At 39.5% G+C, this 14,203-nt stretch overlaps 1 protein-coding gene across 2 annotated transcripts in view; it reads right to left on the bottom strand.

Moving 5' to 3' along the window:
• The window catches only part of FBLN1 (fibulin 1), a 63,509-nt gene extending 56,561 nt beyond the window's left edge, over nt 1–6,948 (bottom strand). Inside the window, exon 1 of one of the 2 annotated variants that reach the window (XM_030959797.1) lies at nt 6,210–6,948. In XM_030959797.1, coding sequence (XP_030815657.1) covers nt 6,210–6,279 — 70 coding nt within the window. In that variant the 5' untranslated portion in view covers nt 6,280–6,948. The remainder of the gene's footprint in view (nt 1–6,209) is intronic. The other variant, XM_030959796.1, reaches the window with a different exon arrangement.
• Between the last annotated feature and the right edge of the window lie 7,255 nt (nt 6,949–14,203).

Raw genomic sequence — 14,203 nt, 5'->3', positions numbered from 1 at the left:
GTGGTGCAACATCCTTTCTGTCCTTACTGGGGAAAGCACACTCTGCTTTACTGCAGAGTTTTATTATGCCTTGGGTCTAAAAGAAATCTTCCTAAAAGTAGACAACTGGCTACTAAAAATTAGAAAAGACAATTCCATCTATTGCAGGAATAAGGCATCTTAGATATATATATATACATATATATATATATATCTGTATCTCAAAATATCAGAAAAGATAATGATATAGAAAGCCTCAGGAGGTTATCTTGCCTTACTCACTGCTTTCAGGGAGACCTGATAAAATTCAGTCATTTGTGGGCAGAGCTCTATGTAGTTGTTTAAAATCAGTATCAAGTGAGGCTGATTCCCAGACTTGTCCAGGCAATGCCCATCCTTGTCCAGGCATTGTTTTTGTGCTCCAAGACCTCATACATTCAGCAAGAACAGAATTTTTTTTGATAATTTATTGCCTCCAAAAGCTCATTTCAATTCATTATTTTGTCACTACCTCTTAAACACCCAACCTTTTGTGCACCTGAAGACTGCTGCTCCCTGAGCATGCCTTTCCTGGGAACAAATTAGTACCTATTTTTTCATCTTTCTGGATGGGTTATTTTTTGGGCTTCCACAAGGAGGGTGAAGATCAAAAGACATTAAGACTAGAAGAATAAAGACTGTTCTGAAAATTTCTAGAAGATACGAAAGTGTTGAGAGAAACCTGGAGTCCACTGAATCACCATTGTGTAAATAGCTTAGAATGTTTAATTTCTGTCCCAGACTTTACATCCTCACAAGAACATGAAAAAAGATGGTGCATTCACAGCTCTGAGGGACACAGGTGGAATAAAGAACCCAGACTCACCAAGATGGCATTGGAGGACATACAAAAAAAGACTCATAATTGGAAGAACTGCAACTGCTCTGCCTGACAAATGCATGCTAAACTTTGCCCTTCACTTTTCCTCCTGTTAGAAAATTATGCAAGTAATGAAATAACCTCACAGGAAAAGTGCCAAATAAAGCATTCTCATTTAAGAGCAAATTTTAACCTTCTCTTGATTTCTCATTTCAAATAATGAAAAACTGTGTGATTAGAAATTTTTATTTAGGGTCTTAAAATTAACCTATTGCTAGTCCTGTTCATTTATATAAAGGCCATGACCCCAAATGTACTGCAGTAAAATGACAGCCTTTAGGTAGACCTTAAACAGTTTTAATTTGAGTCCAAGTATATATATCTATCCAAAATAAAGCAACTTAAATAAGGGTATGATATTGTGACAGAGCAGCACATCTCAGAATATTGAACATATATGCTCAAGCATTTCTATTGCCATAAAATTATTTCTATTGCTATTTCTATTGCTATTCCTGTAAAATGATTACAGGAAAAATATTTTCACACTCAGATTTCTGTCTTTTCATCTGACTAGAAAATTAATAATAGTAACTATGCTTTTATATACTGCTAAAGTCAAATGTATCTTCTCTGTAGGCAGCATGTTTATTGCTGAATATGAAAAAAGATGGACAATGATGAAAGATTCTGATATCCTAGTACTGCCATATTTAAAGAATAGTCAGGAAACACTAAGCAGATGGGATAAAATTTATAGCACAACGAGTCAAGGTTCAAGTATGGAAGGAACCACAGACTTAACAGAGCAGGAAGAAAATACAGACCCTTTTTTTGCATATATATATAGCAATGCTTTAGGGAAGGTTTCATTTTAGAGAAAACGTCACCAGAACTCTTACATGAGACTTTCCTCATTCTGCAATTATCTATACTGAGCCACAAATCAACATCTAGCTCTCCCAGATTCTCTTACTAAGCATTTATATGAAAAGTACTCAGTACCTGAAATTTAGTCAGTGACAACAGCAAAGCTAGAAGGTGGCAGTATTTCCAATGAGTGTACTGCAAGTAGCATTTACACATTAAATCCTTCCAAAGCTTCATAAATCCTTAGCAACACCCTAAAAAGCTGGAAAATACCAAACAAAGTGTTTCTATATCTGTACACTTCAGTACTGATAAAAAAGATCTTTTCTGGTATTGCTTTATTACTAAGATTAAAGTGTCAATCCAGATTTTGACTAGACTGAAAACCAAACATTTTATTGGGGCACACAGTGCACCCTTGTGCAGCATTGCTCATTTGTGGTGCTACCATAACCCAGAAAACAATGTACTTCTTATAGATACTTCCTATGCCTGTGTACTCAGCACCCAAAACTGCATCAGCTTTCTTTGAATGAAAATGTAACAGTAATTTGACTAACTCAAAAGAGTTATGAATAAAAATCCCTGAGAACCTTGACATTTATTTGCTTCTTAAGATACAGCAGCACATACTTCAAATCCAAAAGGCAATTTCTCTAAACTTTTAAGTCTGAAGTAGTTTATAATAGGTAGAAATCAGAGACAAAGGACTCCATAGTGCTGGGGGGAAATAGAAATGTTGCATGCTTTAAAATGTGAACAGAAGAAAATGAACTGCCTTAGCCAAAGATTTGTTGGTATATTGAAGGGAGTACAAGCATGGGAGATGCTTAAGACATGCTGCATCCTGTTGATCAGAGAAGAATTTCAACACAATTTGTTCTGGGCTGTCCTCTGTCTCACCAGAGGACAAGTAACCTTGCCAAGTCTGATGAACCTGCAGGTGACTGTCACAATTTCCCCCTCACTGTACACTCTGTCATGTAAATCACCCAGTATATCATCTTAGCAGGTCCTTGTCTACTCCTTCTCCACTTACTTGACATCATTCTGAGCATTTCTAAGCTAATTTTTATTCACAAAATATTGTGGCCAGTAATTCTAGCCATTTTTCTGGATCTCTTCACTGATCTGTACTGACTTTTTCTTTCCTTTTTAGACTTTTTGCTTGTTGTGGCTTCTTCCTATGTTTTCTCTCTTGCTCCTGACAACTCCTTCATGGATTTCTTTGCAGACAGTTTTTCTATTCTGTCTTACCCTGCAATCTTCTCAACCTTTTGCTTCCACTTCTACATCTTGGAGCAATGCTCCAAAGCAACCTCCCAATTTAACTGTGTGACAACTTAACTACTAAAATCTCACTCCTGGCCTATCTGCTTCCATCAAATTACACAAAAACACGAGTTCCTAACATTTCCAGAGTGCTCACAAAACTTCTGCCTATTTTGGCTACAATTACCTGCCTACTTTGTTATTTCTTAACTTCATTAATTTTCTTTGCTTCCTGTAACAGTCAGCCATCACTTTCTGCTACATTTTCACAAAAGCTTTCGTTCATTTATCTCTTTCCTACTAACCCACTCTGTGTTACCATTGAAATTGCCTGTGCCCTGAAGTTGTTTTATTTGGATTTCAGCTCTCTCTTTCTTGACCTTTTCTGTTTCATCCCCTTTTATTCTCTACAGATACTTTACAAATCAAGTAAACCCAGATTCTCTGCTTACTGAATTCATTTTACCACCTACTTCTTTAGAAGTATCCATAACTCAAAAAGCCAAACTCGAAATCTTTCATGGTCCCAGTTAACTATTTCAGTCAAGTCCCAGAGGGCTAAAGCCCATCTTTCATTTCAGAAAATAGAAGTACTGTAGAACAAGTTGGTCTTAACACAACTATTTATTGAAAACACATGTAAAGTTGATATGAAACTTGCAGAATGGGCTAAAGTAGGATGACAAATAAATAACTTTTGAAAATGCATTGACCTACTCTCAGATAATGCCTGAAACCTAACAGAAAAATATAAATATACTGCAGTAACTTGATAAGCTGGTTTATGGGGGTTTCTCTTGGATTTCACTAACATGTCTGCTTTCAATTACACAGATGAAAAACAAAGAGCTTTAACATCTTGCTCTTCTCCTGATTGCAATGAAATGTCACTTCTGAAAATGGCCTCTTAAAAAACTTAACTAAAAATTCAAAAAACTAATTTAGAGGTAGCACTCATGTTTTAGAACTGGTAGTATGTGATTTTTTTGGGGCAGACTTTATCTATGGTAACACACAAGAAAGCACAGATTTAGCCTTTTATGTGTCCTACCTCCACCCATATACTTCTTATAAATGTACTGTTATAAAAGCACATGTAAAAATCATAATCTTAAAATAAAACTCATTCCACAAAGTCAGTGGAACATTTTTTTTATTACAACAGTAAGCTTCCCCTGAATAGACACGCTTCCAGATGTTTAGTGAGTTAAAACTGTGCCTGTAGTACCAAGATGTGCCAAAGAGAGAGCTGCAGGATGAATTATTAATACACTGACTGGCCATGGTGATGGAATTAATCTTCTTAGTTCTACGGTAGTTGATAGGTGTTAAATAATGCAATGTTTGCAGTAAAAAAAAAAGTTGCATCATGAAATGTTTTAAGGTTTTAAGATCCTTACTCTGGCAAAGAATGATGTACATACCCTATATTAATGTGCACTCGGCAGGTCCCCTGAAGGCAGTCCCTTCAGTTTCTTCAGAATGAAGACTTTAACAGCTATTGATGATTTGATGATTCATTAGTGAGGAAAAGCAATTAAGAAAACTGATGGCAACAAATTCAGAAGAAAACTGTATTTCATAAATACGCTATCCTAGTAACTTGGCAGTTGTATCACTATAGCACACAGGAGCTCCTCTTTGCTCCAAGGCCCCTCATTCCAGACCTGCAGGGGAGCACAGGCTCTGCCCCAAGGACTTCAACAACATGACTTCACCATGTAATTACCTCATTTACCTCTAAAACACAGATTATTATTCAATATTCATTAATTATTTCACCCAAGCAAAGTCTACTCTTTGCTGATCTCCTAAGCAAGGATCCTCACCTGCTTTCAGACATTTAAATCTAATTTCATCCAATGTACTGCTAAGTTTTAAGAAATAGAAATTCTTAGTCAGTTTATGGATTCTAATTTGGAAATCAAACCCTGATATATATTTTACTGCTAATTTTTGTGTTTAAAAAAACTTTTTAAAAATTGAGCTTATAGATCTAATGACTTCCCAGTTTTCTAAGAAGTTATCCAGTAACTAAAGTTAAATGTACAGAGGTTACAAGCTGAAATTATTCATGTTCCACAATAATGTTGGATGCTTAAAATTACTATGCCTGCTCACTGTGACACATCAAAGCCACAGTTTTGCTGATGTACTCTGCTGTCTAAGGCAAAGTAGGAGCTATTTTGATTCTGGAGGTGAATGCTGGTCTTCTGACCATCTTATTCTGTCTCTCTTTAAAATAAGCAATACAATTCTTTATCAAAGCAGGTATTTTGACAGATCTGCGACAAGTGCTCTGCTATATGAAAATCCAAGACTCAAGACACTGTGATAGTAACAAATTGTTTACTTCACTGGCTTTTGTCTGCCTAGGCCAGTGACCATGTGTTTCCAAGGACTTGCCCGGAGTGTAATGAAACCTCAATGGACCCCTTGGGGTTACTCTGATGGAAAAGTCACTTACCTGTTAGCTGTGATAAATTCATTATCACCATAGGACAAATACTTTCTTTGTCACCTCCTACAAATCAAGATTTGCATGAGATTTCTACAATGAATTAATAAGTTCACATCCTCTCTTCAGACAGCACTAAGACCAGGAGGAAAGTGTGCAGTGTGGAAAAGGACTCTTGGCTCGGATCCAGATCCCTGCTTTCAAAACCAACCACATCACACGGTACCACTCGTACACGCTCCACGTTTTGTCTCCAAAGAGCCTGCATCCTTTGCTCGGCTATTCCTCCCTCTCCTCTGGGATCCCAGTGAGCTGCTGGCTCAGCTTCCCGTGCTTTCTTTCGGCTGTAGCTGTGTCCGGCAGGTCAGAGCTGCCGCCTCTGCTGCCGCCGCTTTCGGACCCGTCACTCCCGCTGGGGACCAGGGGCACCGCGCGGCGGCAGCCCCGACATGTCGCGACATTCCTGCGATATCCACCGAGCAACTCTGCATCCCAGGTGGGGTGGGGGTGTCCGTCGGGCGAACCCATCACCCTCTCACACAGAGAGTTCAACACCCCGCGGCACAGCCCAGCCCAGCCCGTCCCGTCCCGTCCGGCGGAGCCTGCCCGGGGGCAGCGGCGGGGCCGGTGCTCACCACGCCTTTCTACTCACTTGGACGTGGCAGCGGCGCTTTAAAGCCTGCCCGGGACGTGCAGGGACACGGGGGACAAGGGGGCCCCATCGCCCGGCGAGCCCCGCAGCCCATCCCCGGGTCCCGGCGCCGCTCTTACCTTGTCCCCGGAGCGAAGGCGGCAGCAGCGCCACGAGCAGGAGCAGCCGCAGCGGCCGGGCCCCGTCCATCGGCGGGGAGCGCTGGCCCCGAACGGGTCTCGGCTCTCCTCAGGCGGCCGGGGGGCTCTCCCTTCTCGCTTCGCTTGCTGCTGTTGCTGCTGCTGTCCCAGCCGCCCAAGACCGGTTAGAAAAGAGCTTGCAGGAACCCCCCACTCGGTGGGCTTTACAAAGATTTAATTCAGTGCCTGCCCTCTTAATGATCCAGCCTGCAAGTGCTCGGCAGGACAGAGCCGTGGCCGCAGCTCGGAGGCGCGAAGGCTGCCTGGTGCTGCCGATAGCCCGCCGCCCCCACACGCCCTCAAAGTGACTCCCCGGAGCTCGGCGAGCGGCAGATCCTCAGCCTGAGCCTCGGGCCGCCGTCACTGATTCCGTGAAAGAGAAGTGCAGCGACTTCTCTCGTTTCCAAGTAGAGGAATGCCACAAACAAAGGCAAGGCAAAGCAAAATAAAACAAAAGAAACCACCTAGCAGAGGTTTAACCTCTAAAGGGGAAATATTCCACCTCCCCCTCCCCTCCTAGGTATTTCCGTGGATTTTACCCCAATACAGCTTTTGTCAATCAGATATGGTTTTAAAAAGGAGAGAGATTCTAGAATCTTTCAATGAAATTCAGTGGGGAAAATAAAAATCCCTTCTTCCCTCCCCCTACTCTTAAGAAGTCAGGATGAGAATTTCAACCCAAATGAGGCAGCTCTGATTTCTCTCCCCTCCCTTCTTTTTCATCTTTTTTTTTTTTTTTAACCTCCTTATCTTATTTAAACAGGAACACAAACAGTGATAGTGGTCAAAGGACCCAGTTGGCAATGCTGTTGCTGAGATCTTTCAGATAATGAGAGGGATAATATTTGCAGGCAAATGGAGATGGAAACACACAGAGGGTTCAACACCCCTGTATACTTTGCCCTCGATTTTACACAAACAAAGAGTTGGAAGTCATTGTGTATTTGCTTGCAGGTTGTGCCACGTGGACTCTGATTGGGCTATTCCTCTTGTAACTACTCAATAATGCAACTTTTGAGTATCTCTCCTCAAAACATCCAAATGGAAAAAGTGTTTAAGGCAGTAAGAGTTGAATGTGCATTTTCTTCCTCACTAATTTGTACTTTTCTAACACAAGAACATAAATACCACCATAAGGCCAAGAATCCAACTATCTCAACAGCCTGTCTTCAGCCACAGTTGTAAGAAGAGCATGAGTAAGAAAAACACACGTGGTAATTGTCACAGTTCCTCTCCCAGCCTTCAGTTCTTTGAGTTTGGAGCATTTCCTCAGTGAAATGTGGTCTGTGTGTACTTAGTAGCCCTCAGTGAATTCCTGTTCCAGGTATTTATCATGTCTCCCCATGAGTTCTTGTAAAACTTTATCATCCAAAATACCCTTTGGCAACTGGTTTCATGGACTTACCAGTGACTGTGTGAAGGGCCATTTCCTTTTGTTCCTTTTGAACCTGGTTCCAACACCCTTCTGGTGCTGCCTCCCACACATGCTGCGGAAAGATTTATCCAGGAACTGACCTCCATCCACACTCAAAATGTCCACATTGTCTTCCTTTAACTGCTGGGGTTTTTTGTTCGGTTTGTTTTTTGGGGTTTTCTTGGGGTTTTTTTTTGGTTTGGTGTTGTTTTTTTGGGTTTTGTGTGGTTTTTTGCAGGGGGGAGTGGGTTGTTTGTTTAGGAGGTTTTTTGTTTGCTTTGGTTTGGTTTTTTGGGTTTGGTGGTTTTTTGGTGGTTTTTGTTGTTGTTTTTGGTGGGTTTTTTGGGTTGGTTTTCTCCTCTCTATTTTATTGGGAAGGGGCAGCTGGAAAAGGGGAAGAGGGATGGATGGCTGATTTTATTTGGGAGGGGGGATTTTAACTGGGGGATTTTCTACCATAAGCATGTTTATTTCTCTCTTTTTTCATGTCTACTTCTCTCTCTTCTTTAAATGCCCTGACTCAGCTTAAAAGGATTTCACATCAGTTACAGTGGGATCTTGCCAGTGTTTCATTCCAACTACCATTTTTCATATATCAGACAGCTGGGAGAGACACCTCACAAAGCTTACACCTTGTCTAAAATTCGTGCCAGTTTACTGAACCAGAGGAATCCCCTCTGTAATAACTCTGGGTTCAGTTCAATATTGCCTTTTTCACTCTACATTAAAACCTCCCCTAATTGAATAAAGGTGGGCAGAAAGAACTTCACCCAGCATGCCTAAAACAGTGTAAAGTCATACGTAATAGCCTGTCCACACATGGAGTTACCCTGATTAACACCATGTGTGGACATTTTTACTCCAGAGTAAGAATTCCTTGTTCCTGTTTAGTTCACCACCACAAACTCTACCAGAAATGAGGCAAATTTAAATAACAGTTTAAGAAGTATTTCTAGAACATATCATGGCTGTGGTCATCTGCAGATCTGACAACAGGTTTTTCCTGGTTTGGGGTGGGGGTTTTTTGCTTAATACACATTTCTACTATAAATTGGCACTCTCACCTACAGTCAGAGTGAGCAGCCTCGAGTACATGTGATTCCAATTACTGACCCCAAGCTTTGTAATGAGCTGAGCCATGCACTGCAGGCTCAATCCAGAGGTCCTGGGAGTCAGTGGAAAGCAAGGGCTTATGAGAGGGAACATTTTGCATAACCACTTTTTTTTTTTCTTATATCTGTTTGTAAAAGCTGTGTAATCTTTTGTGTAGCTCTAAAACAAACAAATTCTTTAATGAGGATTTTGTTTCTACTTCAGAAGAATAAAAATCATTTGCAGAAGCTCAGATTAACGAGTAATGACAGCGTAACAAATCACTGCACAAGTCATTTCCAAGGGTTCTGTTGAGAGTAGATACATGCAAGCAGATTGACAAAGAATTTAGAATTATTTTATCAAATCCAGCCATCTATGGCAGCAGGTTCACAGCTCCCATTTGGCTCCTTAGGAATTCTTGAGATGGCCTGGTTAAGTGTCTATGAGGGCATCAACCTCTGTCTAATGAACCAAGCTGACACGAAGTCCCAGCTGTTGTGCCTTCCAGCTCATCTCTTTCACTGCAGCTCCCAAAGCCTGATTTTTTTATCACTCCACCTATCTGTCCCAGAAGTTGAGTGAAAGAGAGGGAAATGAAATTGCACTGTCTTTCCTGTTTTCAGGAAGAATGTTGCAAGGAAGTTAATAGAACTCACGAAGAAATTAAATCTAACTGTAGGTTTGTGACTGTGAAGGGAAACTCCTTGGGCCCTATGGCAAAAAATGAAGCTACATATTGGCTCTTGTTGTGTGCTGCATTAAAGATGCACAAAAAGGCCTCTTTTCCTACTTGATAGGAAGAATACATCACTGATTGGTACAGACAGACAAGGATTAAGAGGATTCATGTGGATCTTACCAACTCCCACTGTAAATATAAGATCTCCAACTCTGGAGAGAGAACATTTGTTCTCTGTTGGAGAACAAATGACCACTCAGCTTAGCTCCAAACATAATTATGAGCATGGTACAACTGACATTCAGATTCTTTCCTGCCTAGAACAGGAAAAGAAAAAGAAACTTAGCACAGTTTTCGGAGATGGATGCACAGTAATCCTTGATTATTTTTTGAAATGGCTACTGTCTTTATAAACAATAATTCCTTGCTTATTTTGAGTCAAAATCAATGTAGTTTAGTTTTAATAGCTCTCTGGGCTTGTATTCATGTTGAAGTCATCACTTTGTGCATCACCACTGATCACCAAAGCCCTTTGGGTAGTATCAGTTGGGGACACTTTATATGCATTTTCCATATCCTTGTCTGGAATTAATTTGGAATAAATCAGGATGCAGGCACATCCCCATCCTCAAATCCCAAACTACAAAACATCCACACCAAATGGCTCCCAGCCTAGGTAAACAAAAGGAAATGGGAGGCCTGTGAGCCTCTGTGAGCCTACAAGTCCAACACTGCCCCTCCAGGAAGGCCCACCCAGACACCACCACCAGGCTTGTTAGAGCATCTTGTAGCTAAAGGCAGAGCTGGAACTCCTTCTAGAATAGTTACTATGCCATTCATAACAACCTAAAATTTAGACTGGTTTTTATATAAATTGTATTACATATAAATACAAATACACAGATAAATCATATTATATATTTATATAATATTACTTCTAAATATATAATATAATATAATATAATATAATATAATATAATATAATATAATATAATATAATATAATATAATATAATATAATATAATATAATATAATATTATATTATATTATATTATATTATATTATAAAAATATATATAATATATTGTATTATATTTTATATAATATATATGTTATGTGCTATTATATATATTATAATATATAATATGACATATATATTTAAGTAATTTTATATCTTGATATATGTATATGTATAATTACATGGATGCCAGTAGTCCAAGCTACAGTGCCATTTGCATATGCAGGAAGTACAGATGCTTGTATCCAAACAAGGGAATCTACCTGAGCTTTATGTTTCAAATACCTAAAGAGTGTCAGAAGAGGCTTGGCTTCTCTTCAAGAGCTTTCCCTGTCACTGACAAAAAACCTCTTTTCACACTTTGCATGAATCGGTTAAATATTCCAGGCTGGGACTCATAACCTTGAGTCCTTTTCAACAACATTGCTTCTAAGCATGTTGAGGTTTTGCCCATTTTGGAGTTTGTACCCATTTTTTACAGGTTGCCTACATTTTGTTTTCTCTCTTGTCTGATTTAGGGAAATAGATATAGCTCTCTTGGACGCTCAGAACATACACTGGTTGTCCATTAATATGTATGGGGACTGCTTCTAAGATAAGAGGGGAGTTTATCTGGGCATAAAGGAATGCTTTGATGATCCATGTCATTTCCCTTGTGGCATTATTTGTAGAATTCAGGAATAACTCAATCTGACATTCATAGGGCATTTCCTGCCTCTCCTTCTAGAGATGCATCCTCCCAGCCTCTCAGATCTCACTTCCCATAAATTTCCTTTCCCCTTCTAAACTTTCTCCTGTCCTCACACACTGAACTAGCTGGATGTGTGGATCTGCAAGGTGTTTTCCATGTCCTGAGCCCTAGGAAGGCTGGGATCCTTTGGATAAGATGGAGAACAGTGTGAGTCATGCACACACAGGTAGGAGGGGACAATGGCATCTGCTTTAGACTCTGCTTGGAGCCTTCACAAATCCAACAACAGCAGGGATCAGTTGCTATTTTAGCTGCAGTCTAAATAAAATGTCATTATAAAGGGAGGGGAAAATCCACCAGTAAAGCAAATGACTGTTCTGGTAAAGGCCATTTCCCCTCCTGATAACCCTGGTAAATCTGAACTCCATCCCTTGTCAAACAAAAGTAATATCTGAGTATGTGACCCAATGATCTTTGGGCATCAGAAAATATACAAATGAAAATAACACATTTCAGTCTTGAATAAATAAAATCCCAGAGTCAGTTGTATCTACTATCCTCAAACCAGGAGTAGTTTTCTGTGTTTCCTCATGGTCACTGAAGACCTGCATCATTCAGTGATGTTTTTTTCATTGTTTTATAAATTTGATGTATTATTACAAATCTTTTTGCATAGTTCTAATAAACAAGAACCCATCCTACCCAACTACAAACAATTCCAGCTTGCTAGAAAACCTTTATCTTACCAGTAGAAACTGATTTAAAACATTATAATGTAAGCAGGCAGCCAGTGGAAAGAGTATGAATGCTGATAAAACTCTGCAACAAATTCATGTATACTCATTTCCTTCTTCTCTCCCACTTTCACAGACAGCCTGTTTCTTTTCCTCAGTCTCAATTTCCTTATCAGAGGTTCTCAAACTTTATTTACTCATGTGCCATATCTTCTAAACTTCACAGCCTTGGGCTGAGTATCTGTGTCCCAGGAACCCAAGATCATTCTTGGTGGCCTGATTCTACAAACAAATGTTAATAATAGTGTTTACAGGGAGTGTGGCTTGCATTTACAAAATGCTGACACAATTCTGAGCAGTGGCTATGAGGGTACCTTAATAAACATGAATTTAAAAGTTATTGTAGTGTAGCAAACTGTTTAGAATAAAAATATTATAAACTTACCATATTTTCTGCACAATTCCACAGAAACTGGTTGATACCTGGTGTTTGTGAAGTTTGTGCACACTGACTTTAATTGGAAGGGTGAACAGATCAGAAGATCTGTGTCCAGCTGCAAAATAGAAACATTGAATGAGCTTCATGTTCCATGCTGGCTGTGCCCTGTGGTTCTCAGTTTCATTTGTATGTACTCCAGCATTAGCCACAGCCTACGGGGATGAGGAGGCTGGCTCAGACTCTTTGGAGAGCTATAGTATACTCTAACTTTTGGATAACATTGAGCTTTTCTGTCTGTCAGGGACTACTCTGTCATTCCTTTCTTAGCTCCTGGCCGAGCTCTGGAAGCAGAGTAAGCAACAAAGTTTAGGTTCTGGCTAAAAGAACTTGAAACAACTAACTCTTTCTTTTCCAGACTCACATTCTTATTTATTTTGACTTTGATCTCACAACTGTTCTTTCATATAGTCCTAGAGTTTGGGATTGGGTCAATGAGACATTCCTGCAGGGTGCAAGAACAGCCCCCAAGGGAATGTATGAAAATAGGATGTGGCATCCCGACAGACAGCAGCAACTCACACCAAATGGAGGTAGAATAAACATCCAGGTTTCTCACAAAAATGACCCCCCCCACACTGAAAGTCCTAAATATTTAGGAATTAATTATCCAGGAGAAATGTGGCCTGCATAACAGCAAGTTTGAGCAGACTTTAACAGACATTCTGTTTCTAGCTCATTCTCTCTGGCTTCTGAGATATCTTCTGGCCAAATACTGGACTTCCTGGTGCCTCATGTTGTCTATAGGGATTTACCTGATTTGTAAAATGTTTTGAGTTTCATAAAACTAAACAAGGTGCATAAGAATAAGTTGTTAGAAACCTAGCAGCTTTAAGCCATTAGCTTCCCAAGATTGTGGCATGAAGTATTTTAGGCCAATTTTAATTTAACTTCTATTTCCCCTGTTTCAAAGCAGCATCCTATATAGTCTGTATTACAGTAACATTAGTGTTTAGAATCACTCTCATATTTTCTCTAAACTTAGAAATGTACAGACAGGCACATTTCCAGCTGAATAACAGATATAGACATTTACTGGATAGTAATTTGTACTTCTGAAATATTCCACAAACACATAGGCTGTCATTATGAAGATCTAATATCAATAATAGTTGCATTGCAAGTCAGAAAACAGTGTTCTTTCAAATAGGTGTATTTGAGGGCTATATAAATGGTGTCTTACCTCTCCTGCAGCAAATAGGTGAAAAGCACTTGCAGAATAATTTCATGAATCCAGATAATGAAATGCCTTTATTCATCTCCGTTTATTAATATACTGTATTTAATAGCCCTGCTAAAGACAAGTGAAAGCTTGGCTCTATGGATATCATTGGCAAAATTCCCACTGACTTCAGTGGGGCCAGTACTGTTAACTCTTCCCTACAAGGAAAATCCAGATTGCCTAGGAAGCTGGCCTGCCTCTGCTAAAACCTCAGTCCAGACTGCTTACAAGTTGAACTGACTTTGTACAATTACGAAAGCTGTTATTCTTGAGAATTTGCCAAATCCTCAAGACAAAACTAGCATAATAAATTATCCCCAAACGTTTACCCTGGAGTAAAACAAAACTTCTCATTTTATAAATGAAAGCACCTATGTAGATTTCCATATTCCAGTGGTTTCACTGACAGTTTTACAGAAATTAAAAAAATTTATTATTATTTCCAAAAATAAACTCATGCTTATTAAATGAAGACTGATGAAACATTCTGCCTCCAAGTCTGACACATCATTATAAATCCACTAAAATATATAAAATTTGTTGAAATATAAGTATACTGTTTTGTATCTTCTGAAACTATCAGAAT

The sequence above is a fragment of the Camarhynchus parvulus genome, chromosome 1A (assembly GCF_901933205.1).
Source record: "Camarhynchus parvulus chromosome 1A, STF_HiC, whole genome shotgun sequence".
Lineage (NCBI taxonomy): Eukaryota > Metazoa > Chordata > Aves > Passeriformes > Thraupidae > Camarhynchus > Camarhynchus parvulus.
The sequence above is the reverse complement of the archived record's forward strand: the minus strand, read 5'-3'. Positions and strand labels throughout refer to the sequence as shown.